Raw genomic sequence first — 24,967 nt, 5'->3', positions numbered from 1 at the left:
TTTCAATCTCAATCTTCTTATTCTACCAACAAAACCTACGAATGGAATATTGACGGAATGTCTGAATAAGAAATCCTCAATACCATGAGTAAGATGTCTTTAGTTGCAAATGCTTATATTAATAATAATATTAGAGAACCTGATATTGTTGTTATTCTAACCACTGGTTTTACTGGAATGATCCAAAATTGGTGGGAGAAACACCTTACTTCGGAGACCAGAGAAACAATCAAAAACGCCGTAAAAAAAGAAGATAATGGATAACCCCTTTTTGATCAAACAACTGGTTTTGCTCCTTTTGATGGTATTAATACTTTAATATATCCTATTATTAAGCATTTCATTGGTACTCCTTCTAATATTACAAATCGTGTTTTCGATTATTTAAATAATTTAAGCAGATGTCCGATTATCGATGGTATCAAGATGTTTTCACATCCAAAGTAATGCTTCATGATGACAGTCAGAAGCCATATTGGAAAGAAAAATTCATTTATGGTTTGCCCCATTTATTTGCTCTCAAAGTCAAGGATGAACTTACTGATATATCGGGATTTCTCAATTACGATAATTTCACCTATGGTGATATATTTAGCATAATCAAAAAACTTGGTATTAGTATGTGCAATGATCAACAAATGCTTCGTCAATAATTGAAAAATAGCAAGAAAGCCAAATACGAAATGGGAACATTTTGTAAACAATTTGGTCTTCCTCCTATTGCTCCCTTTAGACGTAAGCGTAAAAGTTATACGAAGTTTTCTAAACCTCATGGTGATCAAAGGAGAAAACCCCGTGATGATTTTTACAAGAAACCTTTCAATAAGAAATCTTTTCCTAAAAGAAAGAATTCTTAAAATACTTCAAAAGGAAAATGTTTTAATTGTGGCAAGAAGGGACACTTTGTTGATAAATGTACCCAAAAGCCCAATAAATTAAAAAAATAAGCTTAATGAGTTGAATACTAGTGTCATTGATCAAGAAGAATTATTTCAACTTCTTGAAATAAAAGCTTCTTCCTTTGACATCAATGAATTCAATTCTAGTGATTCAGAATATTCCTCAGAAACTGGATCTTCTGATTCTCCCAATATTAAGCTTGGTTGCAATTGCAATAATTGTTGTTGTAAACCTACAGGTAAAACAATTAATATTTTAAACCAAAGGTGAAACCTCTAAGGCAGAGGAACAAGAAAATCTTTTATTAAATCCAATTTCTAAAATTCAAGATCCAAAGCTTTAAGCTTAAGAAGACTTTGACTCATCTAGAGTCAGAATCTCCTAAACAATGGATCAATTTTCAAGAAACTCTAGAAAGGTTTCATAAGAAAAAACCTAAAGAAGTTTCTACACATGATTTACAATATGAAGTTAATTTGATTAAAAAAGAAATTATTGAGCTCAAAACTGAGATCAATAATCTCAAAGATTCAAACACTGCTTTACAACAAGAGATTTTATGTTTTAAAATTAATAAATGTTTTGATCATGATACTCCTACTGATGATGAGCACCCTTCTGCTTGTGAAAATACTGAAGAAAAATCTTCAGGAAATCAGATTTCTTTAATTTGCTAGTCTATTCCTCCGAAATGGTTTTCACGTGTTAATATTGTTATTATCCAAGATTTCAAATTCTCTGTTATTGTTATGATTGACTCCGGATCGGATATGAATTGTATCCAAGAAGGATTAGTTCCCAGTAGATATTATGAAAAGTCTACTAAAAGATTATTAGCAGCAAATGGACCTAAGATGAAGATCAATTATGAGCTAAGTAATGCTCATGTTTACCAAGATAATGTTTGCTTTAAAATTCCTTATGTTTTAGTCCGAAATATATCTGACAAAGTCATATTAGGAATTCCTTTTATCTCTGCTTTATACCCATTCATTTTTTATAAAGATGGAATCACTATTGATCCCTTTGGACAGTAAGTGAAATTTATGTTTGCTTCAAAGTTTGAAATCGACACTGACAAAAGTTTGAAATCTTTGCTTTCTGCAAAAATTCAACATTTGAATTCCCTTCAACAAGAAATCAAATGCAAAAAGGTTTCTGAACATTTGTCTAGTCCTTTAATCCACTCAAAAATTGCTTATTTCAACAAACGTTTGATCTCTAATGTTTGTTCTGATTTTCCAAATGCTTTCTGGCATAGGAAAAAATGCGTTGTTTCTTTACCATATGTTAAAGATTTCTTTGAGAAAAATATTCCCACTAAAGCTCGCCCAATTCAAATGAGTAGCAAAACTTTAGAATTTTGTAAAAAAGAAATCAATGATTTGCTTGCTAAGAAAATTATTAGACCGAGTAAGTCTCCCTGGTCTTGTGTTGCTTTTTACTTCCAGAAAAATGCAGAAATTGAGAGAGGGAACCCCCGTCTAGTAATCAATTACAAACCCTTGAATAAAGTCTTACAGTGGATTAGGTACCCTATCCCCAACAAAAATGACTTAATTCATAGGTTGAATGATAGCATTGTTTTCTCTAAGTTTGACCTTAAGTCAGGATTTTGGCAAATCGAGATCAGTGAGTCAGACAAGTACAAAATTGCTTTCACCACTCCCTTTAGTCACTACGAGTGGAATGTGATGCTCTTTGGCCTAAAAAATGCCCCTATTTCTTGACATCATTAGATTAAATGGTCTTATTGTTTCTACTAAGAAAATCAAATTATTCTAAACCAAGATTCGATTCCTTGGTTACGATATTTCTGAAAGCAAAATTAGACCCATCAACAGGTCTATAGAATTTGCTGACAAATTCCTTGATGTCATTATTGACAAAAATCAATTACAAAGATTTCTTGGTTCACTCAACTATGTGGCTAAATTCTATCAAAACATGAGAAAACAGTGCAAACCATTGTTTGAAAGGTTGCACACTAATCCTCCTGTTTGGTCAGATATTCACACCAATCTTGTTAAATAGATCAAGGCACATGTCAAGACTCTCCCATGCCTTGGAATTTCTACTTCCGATTCATTCAAAATTGTTGAAACAGATGCCTTAGACATTGGTTATGGCGGCATTCTGAAACAAATTATTTCAATAGACTCCTCTAAACAAATTGTTTGCTTCCACTCTGGAGTCTGGAATCATGCACAGCATAATTATAGCACTATTAAAAAATAAATTCTTGCTATAATATTATGCATCTCTAAATTTCAAAGTGATTTATTAAATAAAAAATTCTTACTACACATTGATTGCAAAAGCGCTAAATATGTATTAGAAAAAGATGTTCAAAACATTGCATCTAAACATATATTTGCCAGATGGCAAACCATTTTAAGTGTTTTTGACTTTGATATTGAATATATTAAAGGATCTAATAATTCTATTCCTGATTTCCTTACTCGTGAATTCTTGCAGCAACCATGAGTAAAAAATGAGACAAAGGAAAACAAATAGTTCTTGCTCCTCCAAAACCCATTTCAACCAAACTAGCATCTCCCTTAGAAATTGCCAACAAATTTACTACCTTAGGTAGTTTATCTCAACCTACTTCTTTTGCTTCAACTATTTCAACCACTTATGATCCATATGCCAAACCTGTTGCATCAGCAACAGCAAGGACCAGTCAATTATTCCTCCTTGCTTCAAAAACTCAATACATCAAAAAGATGTACTCCTGGAATTTATTCTACATTGAATCCAACTGATCCATTGACACTGATCCATACAAAATAGCTACCAGCTATTTTGCCCCTAATTTCCACTGGATCCTAGAAAATCCAGCAAAAAATCTCTAATATTACTCCAATATTTTAATCCACATTGATTCACTGATCATTAAACCCATTTATGATAAAACAGATAGTTCAAAACTGATTTATCATAGTGCTTACATTCTCAGATTCATCACTAAAGAAGATTGGGGCACACACCTCTCTACTTCTAAAACACTCGTTAATTCAGAAATTATTTACAACTATTATGACTATATTGATGCCTGGTTCAAATTCATGCTTTTCTAGAAGCCAGATATGTCACACTCGTGATTTTTTAATTTTGATAAAAATTTCAGAGGAAAAATCCCACTCTGGTTTAATAAATGGTAGCACCAATTTGGACTTATTCTTGACATTTTCCCAAAAGAGCTCCAACAAGCCTTCAAATGCTTCACAGTATCTATTCCCCCAAAATTGAATGAATATGAGGCAAAATTTCCATACTCCCTTCATTTTAGTAAAAGATTCAAACTTCCATGGATCCTGAAATGGTCCTATAGGAAAAATGGTGATTTATTACTAAGATTTGATTTTGTCAAGTGGTGGGACAGATTCCCACACATGATGAATATGATTAATGTTGTTTCCAAAGAGTTCGCACAAGCTATTCCAAACCTAAAGAACTCTGAGAATTTTCCTACTATTGACCAATCTTCAACGCTTGAATATCCATTAATCCAGGCACCAACTAGTTCAAATGCTTCAAAGAAGAAAGCAAATGCTTCCTCTTCCAAGAAATCTGCTAAATCCTCCAAGTTCAAAAAGAAGAATGTTCTCAAAGCACTTACAAAGAAGGATTTAATCAATTTGTTCCAACAGTCGGTGAAAGAAGATAGTTCTGACTTTGACTCAGAAGCATCCTCTGAAGCCTCCTATAGTAATACATTTGGACATGATTTAGAAGACACCCCAAGACTATCTGATGACTGATCTAACTATTTGGCTGACAGACAGCCACCTTGATTACCTTGATTTATGGGATTGAATATACTGTTCAATCACGGATCACATATTCACTGTATCTCTACTTATATGTGTGGAATGTACATACTAGTGAGGAAAAGACGTGGAAACCGCGCGCAGCCTAGGAAATAATGATAGCGGTATCGCCATAACATGCTATATCAATTGTGGGCCGGGAGGCAAACAAATAATCCAAAAGCCCTCTCTACACGAAGATTCGATTTCAGCCAAGTTAAAATTAAAGGTCAATATTGAAAGTATAGCGCGCAATATGGCATGTACGTGTTTTATCATGTCAGTTCCATGAGATGTGTATGTGTTTTATCGCATGTACATTTTGTACATTTAAGATGCGGCTGCTTTATTTGGTTCTATTCATTGAAGCAGTACTAATTAATTCTTATGTCGCAAAGACCTCAAAACATCTGAAAATAATAATATTAATAATAATTCTAGATCCACCAAGAAAATCACCGAGCATGCAAATTTTTTTTAAACATTTTTTAATTTCTCTTAAATATTAAAAAAAAAAACAAAAATCACAAACATATTGAAAATACTTCTTTAATCATGAAGTAAGGAAAAAAAAAAAAAGGAAAAACACACGCACACACGATCAGCATCCTTTTTCAATACCCACTCCCAGTGGGATAAACATTTTCCTAAAAAATAAAAAATACAATAACAGTATACATTTTTCAAAAGAATATATATAATTAATTTGCAGTACCCTTAATTAGACCATAGGGAATTTTGCATTTTGCACCAAAAATTAAAAGGAAAAATTTAATTATAAGTATAATTACATATTAATATATACACCAATCTAATGTGATTGGTCAAAAAGTGGATTTTATTAAAAATAGTATAAATTTAAAGTTTGAATATAAATAAATTAGTATTGATACGTAAATTAGTACACGAATTTACTTGTACAGAGCAAAATTCAAATTAAACCTACTAAAACTAATTAACTATCCTTCCATCTATATGAACAAAGAACAATTATAATTGGATAATGAACAAAATATAAAATACATGCATATTAGCGCTACTTTTTGAGGATGCGAGTCTACTTTTTCCTTTTTCAAATTGAAAATGTGTATCAATGTTAGTGCTTTCATTTATTATTAGACAAGTATTCATTTTATGTGGTTTCCTACTCTTATAACCATTCAATATTGAAATCAAGTGACTAGCAATTTGATTAACGACTTAAAAAATGAGTGCAGTATTTAATCCTCAACATAATATACTTAACAAATTATATATTGTCTTTCGTTAAATAGCAAGAACATTTGATAATACTAGATTAATTATTAAGTGATACTGTAATCTAAATTACTTGGGGAGCTACTGGCGATAGTGGCCAACTTACCTCATTCAAGTACGTATTTTTTTCGGATAGATGGCATGTCAGCACCACGCTGCTTGGATGGTTGAAGTTGCAAAATGCTTTGGCTATTCCGAGTCAGACTAGCCAGGTGGTGTTCTTGAGATTGCTAAATTTCCACCTGTATTGAGATATGATCATATCCTGGAGATCGCCAGCCATAAGACAAAAAGCTTCAACTTTTGTATGACATTTGAGAGTACATGTTGATAAGGGAATGTTGGATAGTCCGGGAGATTCCAGCAGCCATTCTACAAGATGTTCTCCAAAGAGGTCACCTTTCTTAAGACAACCAGATTTATCACCATGATTACTTGTATATGTCCACACAATTCCTTTCACCATGAAAATCATCATATCTAGTGGTTCTCCTTCTCGAACAATATAGTTGTTTTGATTGTACTGCACTTGCTTGGAAAGCTTACTGATCTCATACAAGAAATTTACACTTTCGTTTTCGAATATTGGCACCTGCACGTTCACAAACAATTGACAAGATTAATTAGTGAGATAATATATACCAACTTCTACGAGATGGAAATTGGTGCATAGAATTCTTTTCAAACCAAATAGGTCAATGCTAAAGTAGACTTCATGCAAAATTGAGCAACCATACTTATTATTTGGCACATTTAAGTGGTTTATAAGTCAACTAGTTAAATAAAAATCAATTATAGTATTACATAACAGTAGTTTATATTGTGATCGATTAAGGATGAATGTAAGATAAATATCATTATTAAAATGACATTACTAAATAACTAAACCACTACATCAATCTTACTATTTATTCATTTATTTTGAAGCATTTTTAACGGGAAAAAAACTGATATTCTCACTTGAATGATATTTTTGGTCAAGCATAAAAAAGACTGGGGGATCAAAACTCACTTTCCTTAGCATGGGCAAGAGCAGGGGCAATGATATCGCATGATGCTGCTTAGATATCTCCTCCAATTCTTTAGATGCGTCCTCCAATTCTCTAGATGCATCCCACTGCATGTACACCTGTTACATCACAATTAAGTTGATCAGTTTCCTCATAAATTACATCTGGTAATTATAACATATCCAAAATATTCTTTTAATGACTAGCCATCTTTTATTTAATAACAACCCAAGATAGAGATTTTATTTACTTGGTAAAATGGTTAAAATTCAAATTTGCAAGACTATGAAATGATATTTTTAAATCATGGGTTTGAGAAAATTTCTTCCAAGAAAAATTCTAAATATAAGCCTTACACTCTTCACGCCACTTAAATATATAATTTTACGCTTTTACCCTCTTTTATTCTACACTTAAAAAACTCTAGTGTGTCGGGTGTGCGGTTTCTGTGGTAGCATAACTCTTATTCCAATATAGTTTAGAGGAAAATTCTGTTGTAAGATTAGTAATAGATCGATTTTCCTCCTAATTGGATTGGAAAGAATCTCCCAACCTAGCTATATGCAAACATACAAATTATATAATAAAAATATATATCATAGATCGATCAATTATCCTCGCTTGACACATATTTTGTCAAACCATTTATCCCAAAGATATGTGGGAATTTAATCATTTAATTTATACCTTCATGACATGCGCGCGCGAGCCATGCAGCTGTTTTTATAAGTAGACCACTTAACAGAAAATACTCGATTAAATGAGGATGATAATTCAAATTCATAAGGACCTCTAAACATATATGTTAAATCACCACTTTCTTAAAAAGGTTTGAGCTGATACGGTCAGCACTTAATTAAATATATACACACAAATAATTATGGAAATAATAAGAGCCCTACTTTAAAAAAGGGAAAAAGATGATGATCAGCACCAACCTGCAAATTTCCAATGAAGTATAAAAACAGAAGCAGGCCAAAGATCGAGATTAAAACTGTGAAGCAATTTTCCCAATAATCAGAACTTGTTTCAAGATTTTGACCAAGTGAACTGCCAAATTTGGAATGGTCATGCATGAATTATTAATATCAGAAAACTTTAATATATATATAATATGCTCAAAATAAACAAGCAAAATCTAAAGTGATCTAAAATATATAATAAGCCCATGATACCTGCATACATGGAACGCATAATGATAAACAACGAACCATCATCTAAACAACAAAAAGCCGTATATTTATGGACACGCATGCATGACTGCATGCATGGATATTTGAGATAAGAGATGTGCATGGGTGAAAACATTTTTCTTTCTTAATTTAACATTCTCTAGGAAATAAACTGATTCTCGATTTGTTTGTTTGTTTGTTTTTTTATCTATTTGCCTCCAAATCAACGTTTAATAACTTGTTTTACCCGAGTAAGTTATGTCAATCAAAAATAGTAGTTTTGACTTTATTCTCTTTCTTTTGTGAGATATGTTTGTAACTCATGCAATATTTCTATAATAATAATATTAATAATAGCAATTATATTAATTTTATGATAATTAACAATTATAATATAATAATATTATCTTATTTCGTTTACCGTTTTCAATCTTTTATTCTAATAGTAAAATAACCTAAATAAATTTGATATGATGTTGCTATATTTAAAAGATGTGTCCCACCACCGAACGTAATCTCTTACATGCAAGTCAAGGGGTAACGACATTGTATACCTGCAACCACTCTGATGCTTAAGTTTTGTAAAGAGTAGTATATATTAACTCAAGTATCTCCTCATAAGTGTTTTAGGGTTACTTGGGTACCCATATATATATATATATATATATATATAGGTGTAGGAAAGTATCAGATCATCATCAGCACTGGATACTTTCATATGATATTTAGTTGTTCATCTTACCCCTAAATAATAGGAGTAATTTGCTCGCCAAATTAATGCTTATCCTCTTTATTAGATACCAGAATATCAAGCCCCCATGGGCCTTTAGCCTCTAGTTTTGGCCATGCCTATCACTATAATTCATAGTTGGGCCAAGGTACCAAATGGACCTTCCAATTACCCCACTAATTCCTTTTGCTTGTAGGCATGGGAAATTCTCTATTTCAGTGAATCTAGCCTTACGACTGTGCTAACTTGTCCCCAAGATGTAAATTTACCTTTCATGTTGTAAGTGGCTCGGATTGGATTTTACGGGCTTTCTAATTACCCCAATGTTCCTCATGCTGAAATCAATGGGCCATCCCGCTTGCCAAATTGATGGGCCACCCCACTAGCCCATTAGGCATTTTATCCCGCCATTTCCAACTTTTAAGAGTCAAGAAGAGAAGGTTTGATTGCTCCTGACGTGGCGACCATTACTGGGTAACGGGCAACCGTTCCCATCCCGTCGCATCCTGTTGTCAGGTTATGATGCTACAACAAACATCCCCTCGAATTCCTTACTCGGTTTGCATACTATGGCCTTCCCCATCTTTCTTTTCATTTACTTCTTCTTTCCTGCTGCTTCTCTCTCTTGCGATTTCTTGTAGTTTCTTGCTTTCCCTTGCAGTTTTTTGCAACTTCTTTGTTTTCATCCCGTTCTTCATTTCAATTTTTCTTGGCTGAACACAGTATTTCTGCTCGTCTTACTGACTATTGACGTACAATCTTCCCACGTACTGGACATCCCAATCTATGAAGGGTTTGGGTGGCATTCTTCTCTCAGGTCTCCGGACCTAAAGAATTTGCGAGAAGAGTATCACATTCTAGACACAGCACTCTTGGAGATTCCCTCTTGAGGATGTGTAGACAAAGAGGGTTTTAGCAGTAAGGTTTCCCTTACCATTTCCTTACTAAATAATGGGTTGAGGCTTCATTTTTGTCGCCCCTTGCACGATATTCTAGATCTCCTAGGCCTTGCTCTTGCCCAACTTCATCCCTTTGCACTGAGGGCCTTTCTTTGTGCCTATATTGTGTTTCGTATGGCCCTGAAGCCTGACTTTACTGCTCTAGAATTTATGGCCTTTTACCACTTACACCAAGCCGCTAAGGGCAACACTTTGAGCTTCCGGAAGAAAGACAAAGGACAGATGCTGGCTCGATTTGAGTCCCGCATTCAAATGCCAAAAATTGGACAGGGAAGTTTTTCTTTATTTCTGGTATGGGTTGGGATTTTCCAGTTTTGGAGACTTCCTAGTACGATTTCCCCATTAGGGCTAATGGGAGGAAAATCCGAGAGGAGAAGGGTTTGCTGGCCGGGATGGAACCCCTATCACTCCGTGAATTGGCTTCAATAAAAATGGTTCGCCTTTGGGCAGAGGGCCATCCAGATGAACTTTGGACCGAACACTTGTTAACTTTGGTCCATATAGATCATTTTTTTATGACACCCAATCGTTCTCACGTCAAGGGATGCTTGTTTTTAACCAAGGTTGTGATGCTACCTCCCCATCAAAAGAGTCCTTGAAGAAGGACAAGAAAGATAAAATTTATAAGCAGGAGAAGAAAGATGAGAATGAGAAGAAAGATAAGAGGGATAAGTAGGATAAGAAGAAGTGAATCTGTCTCGAGGATACCTCTTCTCCCACTAAGAAGAAGAAAAAGGCTTTGACGGACAAAGTCGACAGCCCTCTCCAAGCATTTACCCCTCAGTTTGTTACCCCCTCTTGTACTATCTACCTTGTCATCTAGCCCCGTCTTTGAGTTCTTTGTTCTTGAGGACTTGGTGGGGGACAGCAAATTAAGTGCTGAAATTGCTACTGCCCTTATTTTGGATGCCGTTGTGGGAGCAAAAGCTCTCACGGTCGTGGTGGAGGATCTTGCCCCCTAGATGGATGTGGATGGGTGCGACAAAGAGGCGAGCACTGACCTATGTGGAGAAAAAAATACTAATCCTGTAGTGAGCCAAGGGGTCGCCCCGCCAAGTGGCGTGGATGGTCAGGGTGGCGAGAATGATGATAGGTTCCTCACCAAGAGGAATTGAATGAAGATGCTGGGGTAGAAGGTTCCCCTCTTTAGTCGCCACCAACTACCATCTCTAGAGGGAGGGTTCTCCTTACATGTGAATAGTGAGAATCTATCTATTCATTCTCCTTTCTTGTACTCTTTTGGCAGGGAGACCAGATCCTCTCTCATGGATGGGGTATTCCCTTGGGTGGCCTTGTGGGCAAAGGTGTCCACTTGATCGATGTGGACCTGGCGTACACTAGCACTGCATAGACCTTGATGGTCCCCTTAGGGAGGGGGGTTGACTTAGTTGTTGAATCCCTTTGGGTACTTTCACTTGATGGTGGTCGTGATCCTAGGGAGATTTGAGGCGGCACTTCCTCTTCCTTTGGCAATGCCCAAGGCAAGGCTATTACCGCGATGGTTGACCGACTGAGGGCCATTCTCTCTGGGTTAACTTTCATCATTTTATGGCTTTCCCCTCTTCAATTTCTTGTTTGTTTATCAGCTAGTCACTCTAATTTGGGTGTAGGTTTTTTGCAGAGGATTGATGACTTACACCTAGATCCTAGCAGACTGGGTGCATTTAGAGGAGGTGGTTTGAGAGAGGTCGAAGTTTGTCTTTTTTAGAAAAATCACATTAAAGAGATGGAAGGTGGAGAGGCCAGAGATGGAGGTGTTGTCCAAGAGGTGGAAGGTTCAGAAGAATGAGTTAGAGGTTGTACTGGAGTAGGCTGAGGGGTGCTCTTACTCCCTAGATGGTGATTTGGAGATCCTTGAAGACAAAATTTCTGGACTTTGCAACGAAGTGGGTCTTGCCAGAGAGGTGAAGGTCAAAGATGACTTTTCTTTGAGGCTACTAGAGTCGAAGAGGGACTTTGCTAGGGCTCAACTCTCCCTTATCCAAATGAATTTTGAGTTTGAGCGAGGTTGCCTCAACTCTGACATTCTGTCTCTCAAGGGAGAGTTAGACTCTATCTGCTAAGAGTTGTCTAGCTCTTAGGACCGTAACCGCGGGCTCATGCAAGAGCTAGTGGCTTCACTGGAAAAGGAGCGACTCACTTAAGTTAACCTCTCTGAGGCTCGGGGCTCTTTGGTAGAGCTGCAGTAGCGACATGAGCAACACAAAAAGAGTCAGAAAGATTCTGAAGAGGAGAAGTGGAAGCTACACTTGGGCCATCTTGGCAAAGGACAAATGCTTGAATGAGAAAAAAGTCGAATTGACAACCGCTAAGGATGAAATTGCCTACCTGCTCGCCCAACTAGCTTATGCCGCCATAACCAAAGGTCATGCTTTTTCTTATGGCTACGATGCTGGGGTCTTGAGGCTTAGGTCCCATCTGATTACCAAACCTTCCACCAATCTGATGCACTTGGATTGGAATTTGTTCAAGCCTGACACAACTGTTCATCTTTATGTTGATAACATTGGTCGCACGAAAATGCTTGACGCCTTTAAAGGACATCCCTCCTTCTTCTTCGCCTTCCTCGGGATCCAATGTTTAAATTTTTTTGAAATAGATAATTTGTACTTTCTTATGGACAGATGTTTTGACTTTGCATAATCATGTCATTTGGATTGTGCTACTCCTTTTGTGATTGGCTGCTTCATTTTCCCTTTATATTTTCTTGCTGCTGAGCGATCTTTAGGGTGACTTAGTTGTCCCCTTTGTCCCCTTTCTTGTGGTTGGTGGGGAATTGAGTTTGGAAAGTGGCGTTGGCCTTTATGCCCCCTCTTTATGAAGCTGGGGCAGTCTTTTGGCCTCTGCGCCCTTTGCATAAGGGGTCACGAGTCATATAGGCTCATGATTGGTGTTTAAGAGTGACGTGGTCTAATAACCTCCAAACCCTTTTTATATGGCATCGCGAGTTGTATAGGCTCGTTATTGGTATTTAAGGGTGGTGTGGTCTAATGATATCCACGCCATTTTTACATGACACCGCAAGTCGTATATGCTCGTCATTGGTGTTTAATGGTGGTGTGGTCTAATGATCTCCACGCATTTTTTACCTGGCACCGCGAGTCATATAGTCTATATAGACTAGTCATATAGATTGGTCGCATCATAGCCTCTTTGGGCATGGATGGGGCTAGAAAGAGCACTTTATTCACAATACAAAAGAATAATAGCAATGATGTAAAAATAACAACGGAGTTCTGATAAATAATAAACAAACATCTAGCAGGAAATATAATGATGTAAGAATAAGGAGTAAGATGTCATCACGGTTAAAATCTCTTCAAGTCCTCTACATTTTAGAAATGTCTGCAACTCTTTGCCTTGGCTGTCCTTTAGGTGGTAGGACCCTGGCCTGTTATTAGCCACCACCATATATGGTCCTTCCCAACGGGGACCTAGTTTGCCTTCTTCTTTGGTAGTTACCCCGCTCTCCTTTAAGACTAGATCTCCTATTTTGCCTGTTTTGGGCTTCACTCCCTTATTGAAGTACTGCTCGGTTTTTTTCTTCCCATTTAGCATTCTGACCTCAGCCACCTCTCTTTCCTCTACCAAAAGGACGATGTATTATTTGATCTCTTTGCTCTTTTTGGGGTGCCGAGAAATGGAGGGTTCGGAAACTAGGTAGCCCCATTTCCACTAGGGGTACGGCTTCACAACCTTATGCCAATGTGAATGGAGATTCCCCTATAGGGGTCTTCATTGAGGTTCTATAAGCCCATAATACTCCCAAAAACTCTTCCGCCCACTTTCCTTATATTTTTTTTTTTCTGTAAGCTTATTCTTTAGAATCAATAATAATGTCTTGTTTGTTGACTTTGCTTGCCTATTTGCCTGTGGATGCCCTGGAGAGGAGTACTTGACCTATATTTTCAACTCTACACACCATTCCCTGTAGTGGTCTAAGTCAAATTGGCACCTATTGTCTGAAACTATGCTTTGTGAAATCCCATAACGGCAAATGATGTTCTTCCACAAAAACCTAGTCACGGCCTTACTTGTTATGGTTGTTAGGGGCTCTGCTTCCACCCATTTGGTGAAATAGTCCACTCGACGATCATAAATTTCACGCCCCCCTTTCCCAAGTAGGAAAAGTCCCACTAGATCCACTCCCCATTAGGTGAATGGCCAAAGGGTGGTCATGGACGTCAGCTCTCCTGGGCAAGCACGTACTTGATCCACTTTTTGGCTATTTCTGGAGCCTTTCTCAATGCATTGGGCCAATAGTATCCAGCTTTCACCGCCTTTCTAGCTAGGGCCTTCCTGCCTGAATGGTTTCCTCATCTTCTCTCGTGTATCTCAGCCAAGACATATTGTGCTTCTTGTGGGAGATGTACCAAAGTAAGGGGTCGCAAAGCTCCTTCTGTAGAGAACCCCGTCGATAAGTATGAACATTGCCACTTTCCTTCTTACCTTCCTCGCATCTTCCTTCCCTTCAGTGATTTCAACCATATCAGGGTACTTGACCATGGCGCCAGCCCATTCGAGGACACTTGAGCCCGTCACGCACACTTCTGCCTCAATAGCTGGGACTTCAATAGCCCTCTTTTCAACTTGCCATAGAAGGGGGTGCATCTTCCATCCCTGATGCTACGCACACTAGCTTGTCTGCCACTGTGTTATCTTCTAGGGGAATTTGGGATATGTTGAAATACAAGAACCAGTAGCATGCGTATAGGCCCGAGCTACATACTTCTTCAACTTCTGCCCTTCATGGCGTATAGGCCCAGTACCTGGTTGACCACCCTTTCCAAATCTGATTTCACATCCACCTCAGTTGCTCCCAATACCATGACTATCGAGAGTCCTGCCACCAGTGCCTCGTACTCAGCTTTGTTGTTGGTCATTTTAAAAGTAAGGGTCACCATGTAATAGTATTCTTGGCCTTCGAGACTAACCAAATGCATTCCTATCCCTCTGCCAGCTCGACAAGAGAAGCCATCTATGAAGAGAACCCATGACTTCCATGTAGGAGCCGCCACATCCTTTGGGGCTAAGTATAAGAATTCTGCTACAAAATCCACCAATGCTTGCCCTTTTAATGCCTTCCTTGGTAGATTCTCTATATCGAATTCGTTTAATTCAATCGACCACCCTAGTAACCTTCTTTAGCTATTCGGTCTTTGCAACACCTTTGTGAGCGGGCTTTCTGTGAGCACCCTTACTATGTGAGCTTGGAAATATGGGCAGAGTCTCCTAGCTACTGTGACTAAGGTAAAAGCTAGCATCTCCTCTGCTCCTTTCAAGGCTCAACTCACATAGTATATAGGTAGCTAGGTGGCTCTTTCTTCCTTAACCAGGATGGTCGAAACGACATGTGGGGAGATTGCCATGTACTCTTAGAGTATCTAGCCCTTTTCTGGCTGCCTTAGAAATGGCAGGTTGGCCAAGTGTTGCTTTAGTTTCTCAAAGGCTTCATTGCATTCCTCGTTACTAGGGTATACCTTACCTAATACCCTGAAGACATGGAGACATTTTTCCATCAAACTGGACACAAATCTATTTAGGGCAGCTACCCTTCCTACCAATTGTTAAGTGTGGTTTAGACTTCTCAGTGGCTTCATGTTTAGGATGGCCTCATTCTTCTCATGAGAGACTTCCATTCCTCTCATGGATGCAATGAAACCCAAGAACCTTCCTAAGCTAACCCCAAACACACATTTTGCCATATTCAACTTTATTTTATATCGATGCAAAATTGCGAACGCTTCTCAGGTTGACCAGGTGTTGGACGGGCTCCTTGTTCTTTACTAGCAAGTCATCTACATACACCTCCATTAACCTGCCTATTTGTCCTTCAAACATTCGGTTGACTAGCCTCCTTTTCTGACGTACTTCCTTGTGTGCAGGGTCCACACAAAGATGGTGCTCTATGATACTGTGATCTATTCCTGGCATCTCTTCATCGCTTCAGATGAACACATCTCGGTGTTCTATCAACAACTCTTTTAGGGCTTCCCTATCCTCAGGGGGGACTTGGGTTCCGATGCGTGTGGTGGCCCTGGCACGATTAGGATATAATGTCACTATCTCCAATGGTTCATTGGCTTTGGCCTGCTATAGATTCTGCTCATCTCTAACCTTTCCCCCCACTCTAAGGACACCGCTTTAGGAAGGGGTAAGGGTGGCGGAAAGACCTCTTGGTTGCTTCCCTGGCCATTCTTTCTGCCGTCGCTTGTGACAGTACGCACCTCGATCTTATTACTCCTTAATTCTTATACAAAGGATTCATGCACAAAGGCTTTCTCGCCCCTTGCCTCCGCTATTCCTACATCTATAGGGAACTTCATCTTGAGGTGATAGGTGGATGTAATCACCCTAAGATTGTTAAGCGTCGGCCGCCCTAATATGATGTTGTATAAAGATAGGGTTTTTATGACTAAGAAGTCGATCATGGTGGTGGTCGTGCGCATTCCTGTCCTAGCATTCACCAGGAGGGTGATGGCACCTACCAGTTGTATTGTATTCCCGGAGAAGCCCTTCCACAATGTCGAGGAAGGTCTTAACTTATTTTCACTTATAGCCATCTTGGTGAAGGTCTCCCAGAATAATGTCTACTAAATTGCCATTGTCAATAAGTATTCACCTGCTCGTATAGTTGGCAACTAGGAGAGTGACTACTAAGGCATCGTCATGTGGGTATAGCATCCCTTTTCGATCCTCTTCCCTGAAGGATATGGTCGTTTGAGTATTGAGCTTTTGATACTTGGGGGTCCTGTTCGCCACATTACTTCTTCATACCTAGCTCTTCGTGTGCGCGCCTTTCAACTGGATGAGGACACGCCACCTCCAGTGAATCCTCCTGCTATCGTCTGGATTTCCTCTATGGGTAAACTTATCCCTATCATTTTTCAGGGGCGCCATATCCCTATCATTACCATAGGTATTGTCTCGACGTTGCCGCCGCCCATCGAGACTACTACTCCTTCTAGGGTTGCACCCTGGCTCATAGCGTCACTTACGCTTTGAGCACTCTGTGACCATCCACTCTAACTTTCCAGTGCCTGCCAATTTAGAGACTCTTCTTCATGGTCATGCAATCTTCCGTCTAATGTGAACTTGTCTGGTGATACTTGCAGTAGCAACTGCCTGTTTTAGCCTGGTGGTGTTCCTTATTTGACTCTTCTTTCTCTTGCACATTCACATTGTTTTACGTCAATCTATTATTGTGCTTCGACTGCCTTTATCTCCTTCTATCTTGATGACTTGATGTGGGTTTCTTGTTGACATGATTGTTCTTCCGCTCAGCTTTGTACTCCCCTTTTCTCGGATCCACCAATGTTTGAAGTGTGTCTTTAGCGTTGACGAAGTGGTCTTCCTAATCCATGAAATCTCTCAGAGTAGAAGGGGTCTTCCTAGCCAATTTGGCCATGAAGGGGTTGCGTGGCTAGATTCCACCCAAGAGGGCGGCAAGGGTAATTTTCTCATCCTAATCGTGTATTGTCAGCCTTTCTTTGTTGAAGTGGGTGAGGTACATCTTAAGGTTCTTGTCTTCTCTTTGTTTAATCATTAGGAGATATGCAGTTGGGCTGGGCGTCATTGTCTCCTACTAGGGCATGAATTGTATTAGGAACTACTTGACCAACTCTTCAAACTGTTTATTGACCTTGGTTTAAGGGTTCCAAACTATCCTCTTGTCATTCCCTTCAAGGTTAGGGGGAAGGCTCGACAGGCGATTTCTTCGGAGAAGCCGTGGAGTTTGGTGTGCACCTTGAAATTATCCAAATGGTCCACTGGGTCCTTAGACCAGTTGTACATCTCTATTTGCAATACTTTAAATTTTGGTGGGAAAGGCATGGTCATAACCTTTTCACTATACAACAGATCAGTATGGTTCAGTAAGTACTCTACTGAGGAAGATCCTCCCATCTTCTTTGCCATCTCTTCATGTTTTCCAGTGAGGCTTCATAACTTGTCGTGCATCTTCTTTTTCTCTACATCCTCTTGGGTTAGTCCCCCATTGTAATGTGCCTCCCCCTTATCCTGTTCATTGTGGGTGGGCACAACTATGTCGTTGAGCTCCAAGTTCCATCGCTTTAGGTCTTCATTATCTTTTCGTAGATTATCCATGGCATCTAATGCCAACTTCAGCTTTTCTTCTGTTGCCGCTAGTCTTGCTTCCATGGCGATAGCTAGTATTTCAAATTCACGGTTTGTTAAAGAACGAGTCACGGTCAGCATGTGAGAATCACGTTGGCGTCTGATGAGAAACTGAAATAAAAGAAAATAGGATCCCATAGATGGCGCCACTCTAAAGGACGTATCCCACTACTGAACGTAATCACTTACCTGCAAGTCAAAGGTGACGACGTTGTACACCTGCAACCAATACTCTAATGTTTAAGTCAATAAATAGTAGTGTATATTAACTCAAGTATCTCCTTAGAAGTGTTTTAGGGTTACCTGATACCCATATATATATAGATATAGGAAAATATCGGATCATAATCATCCCTAGATTACTTTCATATGATACTTAGCTGTTCATCTTACTCCTAAATAATAAGAATAATCCGCTCACCGCATTAGTGCTTAACTGCTCTATTAGACAACGGAATATCAAGCCTCCATAGGCCTTTAGCCTCTAGTTTGGGCTATGCCTGTCACTATAATTTATAGTTAAACCGAGGTATCAAATGGATCCTCTACTGTAGATCAATGACAACCAATTCAGAAGAAAATAGACGTTGGCCCAGTTCTTGCCGATCAACATGAATGAATAGACTAAGCACAAGAAAGTATGGCAATGGAAATTACCGACTAGCTAGCTAGGAATTTTAAGCATAACAATTAACGTCTTTGACTCTTTGTACCTTAAAATTATTATATTTAATTTGCTGAAATTAATATTGTGGTATATATCTGAATTAATACTTTGACAAGTTGGACAATTATACTATAATTTTTAAATCAAATATCACTTTCATTCGATTTTAATCATTGAAATAACTAAAGAAAAAATATGCATATGCCATATGCGCATGCAGGTTTTTGATCAGATGACAAATATCATAAAAACAAAATTTGAAATATCTTGAAAAAAAAAAATAAGTGTAACATGCACGAACCTCAAATTTCGAAGGCCCCACCAAAAACAATACATAGTCTTTCGGAGAAAATCCATGGACGCCAATATACCAGATTTACGGGCTTCTTGGAATATTCCAAAATCAAAGAGAGTGGTATTTAGTTTTTCTAAAGAGCAATAATCATTCAAAAATGTGTAATTTCCAAAACCATCACCACAGTTTAAAGAAGTACTCTTGCTACATCCAATATCACTCTCGCAGGCCAACTGCCAACACGTGGTCTCTCGTTCGATGGAGAAGAAGTACCAAAAAGCACCCAGTGCCTGATCAAAGACATATACCAATATTTCATCGATCTTTTAGTTACTGATTAGTGTAATTGATTATAAAGCAGTAGTCAATTATAGATCATGAGATGTGTACATATATATATATACACACACACACACATGTATGGATCTCGCGGTATGAAGAAACTGATGATAATGATGAACCTTACATGACTGGCAACCAGATACAGATAGAGATTCAATCCAGCTTTCATCACCATAATTAAACCTGTATTTCTTTTCGGTAGGATGGTAGTCTTGACTATTTTCCACAATCTGTAGATACGGAAAATTCTAGGCAAATATTGCAAAAAAACAACTGCATTCAGGAATTTCCTTATAATCCGGAGTTTTGAACCGCTCATTTTAGAAATTCTTGGTACTAGCACCTGTTGTGTTCATAAAAATCAAAACTTAGGTATATAAGATCTAGTAGCTAACAATCGAAGCATTCAACCCAAAGATTATTAATGAAATAAGTTTTTCTTTCAACCTATTTATAATATTGATATGTATCACTCGAGCATATAAGAAGCAAGCACATGTTTTTTAATGTAGTTTCCTCCAACTCAATTGGAAGAAAAACTCTATTCATTACGATAATACAAGATATATATGCTTGCAGTTGCACTAGCCAGGCCGATGCTAACAAAAATACGAGTCCCCCAACTTGGGATGGGGGTGGCAGGGCCTAGTTAAAACATGCCCCTTTACATGCTGGCATTGGGGCCTAGTGGAAAGTTCGATTTTTTTTGTACTTTGGATTTTCTAATATTTTTTTTATTAGTTTTTGTCTTTTTAAATATATCTTTCATAAGTTTTTAGTTTTTATATTCAAATTTAAAATTGTATATCTAGTGTATATATATTTATATATATTATTAGTATTATTTTATTTATATTTTAATTTCTTTTATTTATATCAATAAAAATTATAAGTACAAATTGAAAGCAGAAAAATTTGTTACCTGGGCTACTGGAAGAATGCTGAGAGTGTTATTTATGCGGTCTACCCAATTGTAATACCCACTTCTTGCAATTGGCCCAGCAAGAAAATCCCAACAAGCAACCAAATCCAGGAACGATCTCACACAAATAGCAATGACTAGTAAGGTGTTATCTATAGTAATGCATTTGGTAGCCTCGTTGATCACGGGAATATATAAGAACAAAGGATCCACTGCTACTGCAACAACGCACACCACTAAAAGGATCACATTCCAATAGATCAACCTCGTTATTGAAGGAATTTTGACCATCAGATCATCTGGGTTGACCATCAACCTAATTGCCATTTCTATTATTTTGATCTCCTGTTCTGAACCATTGATGCCGTCATTCTTGGGACCTTGCCTCTCAATATCCTCGTCCCTGATCAGCACAATATATATATATATACACCAAACAAAAATTAGAGTTAACAATTATTATATATACAGCATTTATACATATAATACATATATATATAGTGAACATGACAAGTGCTATTCATTATTATTTTAATTACCATCATTAAGTACATCATCCTGTCCGATGTGTCATTAAAAGCGTAGAAAATTATTTACTATCTTTTATTATTTAGTAATCATTTGATGCCACATAAGATGATAAATTGTATTTTCAAGACATTGTATAAATTCTAAACTCTACGTACAGAAAAGGTTTTTAGTAATAGATGGAGCTGAGCATTCTTATATTCTTATAAATTAAGAGTGATTTCAATCACGACACAAACTTGGCTACATTAATAATCGGTGATATAAAATTAAATCTCGTCTGTCATAATTAATTAAAATGGCGTATTAATGATGCTTTCAGATAGATATATATATATATATACTAGGTGAGAATAACGTGCAAAGCACGTTTGTCTAATTTTATGAAATGATTATTTATAAAAAATAATATATATTTTATAAAAATTATTGATGTCACTTAATAATTTAAGGTATATTGGAGAAAATAAAAAAATTAGTTCAAAGTATCATATAATCCAATACATGTTTATAACATCTATAATTTTAGCAAAGATGTATACGAAAAATTTAATACAAGTCTAACACAAACGGTAGTTCAAAATATGTGTCGTTTGATATTTGTATTATAATTCATCAATTTATGTCATCCTGTAGACAATCAATAGAGACAACATTGAAATTCTTATTTTGTTGTTGGTTGAGTCGATCAGAGACAACATAAAGTTAAAACATAATCTTTTTATAAAATTTGTGGTATAATATTTTCTATATATAGCATATATATAAATCATAAAATATATTTTAAAATTGTTGGCCGAATTTACTCTTTCTTGATTAGCTCAAGGATCACGGCCTTTGTCACGTGCCTATCATAGCAAGCCCACGTATGGAATATGACTTAGCGGAAGCCACATCCTACTACCATGAGAAAAAAAAAACACTTTGATTAAACACACTTATATTATATATTATATGAGATTTTTAAATTTGGAATACTCAATAATCTGAGTTAATGAAACGTATAATACACGTATATTATACTTAGAGATTCACGTCTTATACACCTAATACACGTGTATATGTTAAGGAGAAAGAGAAAAATATAATAACTAATTTTTAATTACTTATTATTATATAAACTATTAAGTATTATAATTATTGAGATTAATAAATCATATAATAACATTGAATGCTATCTCTCTCAACATTTATGTCTTCATTTTATGTGTCAAACCGTTAAAACAAACGGTGTTAACTTTAACGGAAAAACAAGAAAAACCGTTAAAACAAGATTTTCCGTTTCATACACACTTTTTATATATAGAAGATATAAAGAATCTATCGAAATACTTTTACAAAAACCAACACTTCACTTGGAAAATTATTTATTTGCTTCTAAAATCATTAAAGTACGTACTTGCGAAAACTGAAGCATCTCATTACCAAACTCCTCATCTTGGTTATAACTTATTTAAGCACAGTGAAAGTCATTTTCCAGATGAAGAAATTGAGCCCTGAAAAGTTGATCAACCCAAGGAACTTCTTCAAACTCGCAATACCAAAACCTGTGAGGTACAAGTTCAAATTAAGCCATTTTTTAGAAATAAAAAATAAAAAAGAGAAAGCTATACAGAACGAATTAAAGTGGAAGAGAGAGAGCAAAAATCAAACTGGAACCGAAAGACATAAAAATTGAATCGAATAGTGACAAAGTTGAAGGACAAGCACTTGGGAGGCTCTGGACTGGCAAAACAAAACGATGAAAGAGAAATCATAAATTAAACAAGACCAAATAAACGCACCAAACAACGAGACTACTCCCCTTTCGAAGATTAGACCACCCGGTTGTACAGGCTAGAGGACTCCATGGGCGATCTGTGCAAGATGGAAGATTTTTCTACTTCTTCGAAGAGAGAGATATGGGGGCGACTGGTGCTTCTATGCCTATTTATAGTTTTGAAATGATATTTATAATATTAGAATGTGTAAAGTTAACATATTTTTTTTTTTAAAAAATTTATATATATATTTAGAATCTACACTTTGTATTACTGCAATCATCACTAATATGTATATTAATTTGTTGTGATGAGTTAAAAAGTAAGTTTTATTAAAAACAGTACTAATTTAAATTTTAAGTATGAAAAAATCAGTATTGATATGTAGATTAGTATGCGATTTTATTTATAGCAAAACTCTAAATCTAATCATTATTTATTTATTTATTTTTATTTTTGAAAGGGACAAAAATGGATTCCCCACATAGGTTCCTATTCACTGCCAACGTACATACGTAGTACCACGTGACGGAAGCTGGATATCGTCCCTAAAACAACACTTGAATCTTATTATTAAAGTTAAGTTCGAACTAACTATATTTTATATAACATAAAGTTAATCTGTTCAAACGTAAAGTACTACAAATGAAGATATATAAACAAAATTAGAATATTAGGCTTCCCTACTCAAGAGTCTTTACCATTAATTCATAAATATCCTAGTCAAGCGCTAGCAACACAAATCTAATCCTTTTTATTTTTTAATCCAAGTTTTGAAAGGGACAGAAATGGTCCCCACACTTCCTATCACTGCCAACGTATAAATACCACGTGACCCTAGCTACCAATTGCTGATAATTGATGAATGGTCGATGAATCTGAATGTGATATATATGTCATGTGTGTGTATATATCATGTGTGAATTAAGCACATGAATAATCTACAAGTTTTTTGGCTGACCATGCATGCACTTTTAAGAAAGAGAAATATTTTTTCTAATCGGTAGATACAATCGGCGTGCAATCGGTTATAAAAAAATAAATTAATACGAAATTTTTTTATTCATTCCGTATAACTATCTGTATTTACCGACTGCATTAATTAGTTTTGCTTCATATTTCAAAAACAGATATCAGTTGCCATAGGATAAATGAAAAGGAGCATACACAGACACCGAAATCGACGTTGCCGCCGCCAATCGGGACTACATACACAGACTCCGAAATCCTCTACCGATAAGTGCAATTCTGTTTTTTTATTTTTTTCACTTTTTTTTCATCATTTTTTAAAGTTATTTAAACATTTTTAAAAATTAAAAAAAATCACATATTCATCTAAAAACTTTTACTTAATCACTAAGTAAAATAAAAAATAAAAAAAAATTCGATAGAAATTGCCTGTGAAGATAGTATTTTCCAAATGAAAAAGGCTGATGTCCATCACTTTCAACTTTTATTGTATACGCAGGTCCCTTGTGAGTAGTAGCTAGCATGCATTTATTAATGATGACAAATTATAACCATCAGTACTTTGTACGTACCTTGAGTATGCATTTATCATCAATTTATAATATTTTAAATTTGGTTCCCAAACAGTCGTGTTTAGATTTAAAATATAAATTAAATAATTAAATTTTATCAATTTTATTTTTATAATATATTTTTGTGTACCTAGCTAGCATTTCTTTTTTTTAACAAAATATCTCATTTAAGTAAAATCACAAATTGATATAATTCAATACATCATATTATAAAGTCTTTTTTAATATAAAGCAAATTTAATATATGAAATCTAGTCATATCAATTTCAAAACTTTACTTATGTGATATCTTTTTATAAACCTAACATTTCTTTTTTTTTTAAGAATAAATAAAATAGATCTAAAGTAGATCATTTTTTTTTTTTAACAAGTCACGTTACGTGCATGTAAATATGTGAGACCAGGTAGATAAATGGTAAAGTCACTTTTCAAAATTTTCAAAATTTCTTATTATTTTATTCACAAATATCAATGAAACATAAAACACTTTTTAATTTTAATTTTTCAATCATTTTCATCTAATCATTATTCAATACAAAAATCAATATAATTAATTTTTACAAACTTTAAAACAAAAATAATGTTAAAAATGTATATTCAAATAATTTTTAAACTCCAATATAATAATTATTTTAAAAATGTTTTTATTCAACTTTTTATCTCTACTTTCTCATAATTTAATAAAACTTTTTCGCAACTATTTAATGATCACTGTTTACAAAATTTTGAGTTACTTTAAAAATATCTTAACCATCAGTTTGTACGTACCTAATTGAGTATTCATTTATCATCAATATCCTTAAGCAACCTGCAAGCAAGTTCTCACCATTAATTTGTAATATTCTAGGTTTGGTCCCCAAGCTGTGTTTGGATTTAAAATATAAATTAAATAATTATATTTTATCAATTTAATTTTGTAATATACTTTTGTGA

At 36.0% G+C, this 24,967-nt stretch overlaps 1 protein-coding gene across 11 annotated transcripts; it reads right to left on the bottom strand.

Annotated features, from left to right (window-relative positions):
• Positions 1 to 927: 927 nt before the first annotated feature.
• On the bottom strand, positions 928 to 22,662 carry LOC122314402 (cyclic nucleotide-gated ion channel 1-like). Of its 11 annotated transcripts, none has more exons than XR_006243700.1 (9): positions 22,518 to 22,662; positions 22,133 to 22,280; positions 20,206 to 20,608; positions 19,408 to 19,626; positions 18,948 to 19,231; positions 7,921 to 8,032; positions 6,985 to 7,101; positions 6,079 to 6,564; positions 928 to 1,132 (listed from the first exon to the last, which is right to left on the bottom strand). XR_006243700.1 is itself a non-coding variant. In XM_043129951.1 (9 exons), exons 2-9 carry the CDS (start codon positions 22,168 to 22,170, stop codon positions 6,172 to 6,174), a joined length of 1,476 nt encoding a protein of 491 aa, XP_042985885.1. In that variant the 5' UTR covers positions 22,171 to 22,280; positions 22,518 to 22,662; the 3' UTR covers positions 5,882 to 6,171. The 11 variants fall into 11 exon arrangements, 9 of the variants coding, with proteins under 9 accessions (XP_042985885.1, XP_042985886.1, XP_042985887.1 ...); XR_006243699.1 differs by lacking the exon at positions 928 to 1,132 and adding an exon at positions 2,157 to 3,095; XM_043129951.1 differs by lacking the exon at positions 928 to 1,132 and having other exon boundaries at positions 5,882 to 6,564; positions 18,948 to 19,032; positions 19,123 to 19,231.
• Between the last annotated feature and the right edge of the window lie 2,305 nt (positions 22,663 to 24,967).

Source organism: Carya illinoinensis, chromosome 6, assembly GCF_018687715.1.
Source record: "Carya illinoinensis cultivar Pawnee chromosome 6, C.illinoinensisPawnee_v1, whole genome shotgun sequence".
NCBI lineage: Eukaryota > Viridiplantae > Streptophyta > Magnoliopsida > Fagales > Juglandaceae > Carya > Carya illinoinensis.
This window is presented reverse-complemented; position numbering and strand designations above follow the sequence as displayed.

Coding starts and splice junctions, on each gene's coding strand:
- LOC122314402 (XM_043129950.1), bottom strand. CDS start 22,170: ATGAGGAGTTTGGTAATGAGATGCTTCAGTTTTCGCAA. Junction 19,232..19,407: donor TGTATCTGGTTGCCAGTCAT/GTAAGGTTCATC, acceptor GTCTTTGATCAG/GCACTGGGTGCTTTTTGGTA. Junction 7,102..7,920: donor ACTTCATTGGAAATTTGCAG/GTTGGTGCTGAT, acceptor GTGATGTAACAG/GTGTACATGCAGTGGGATGC.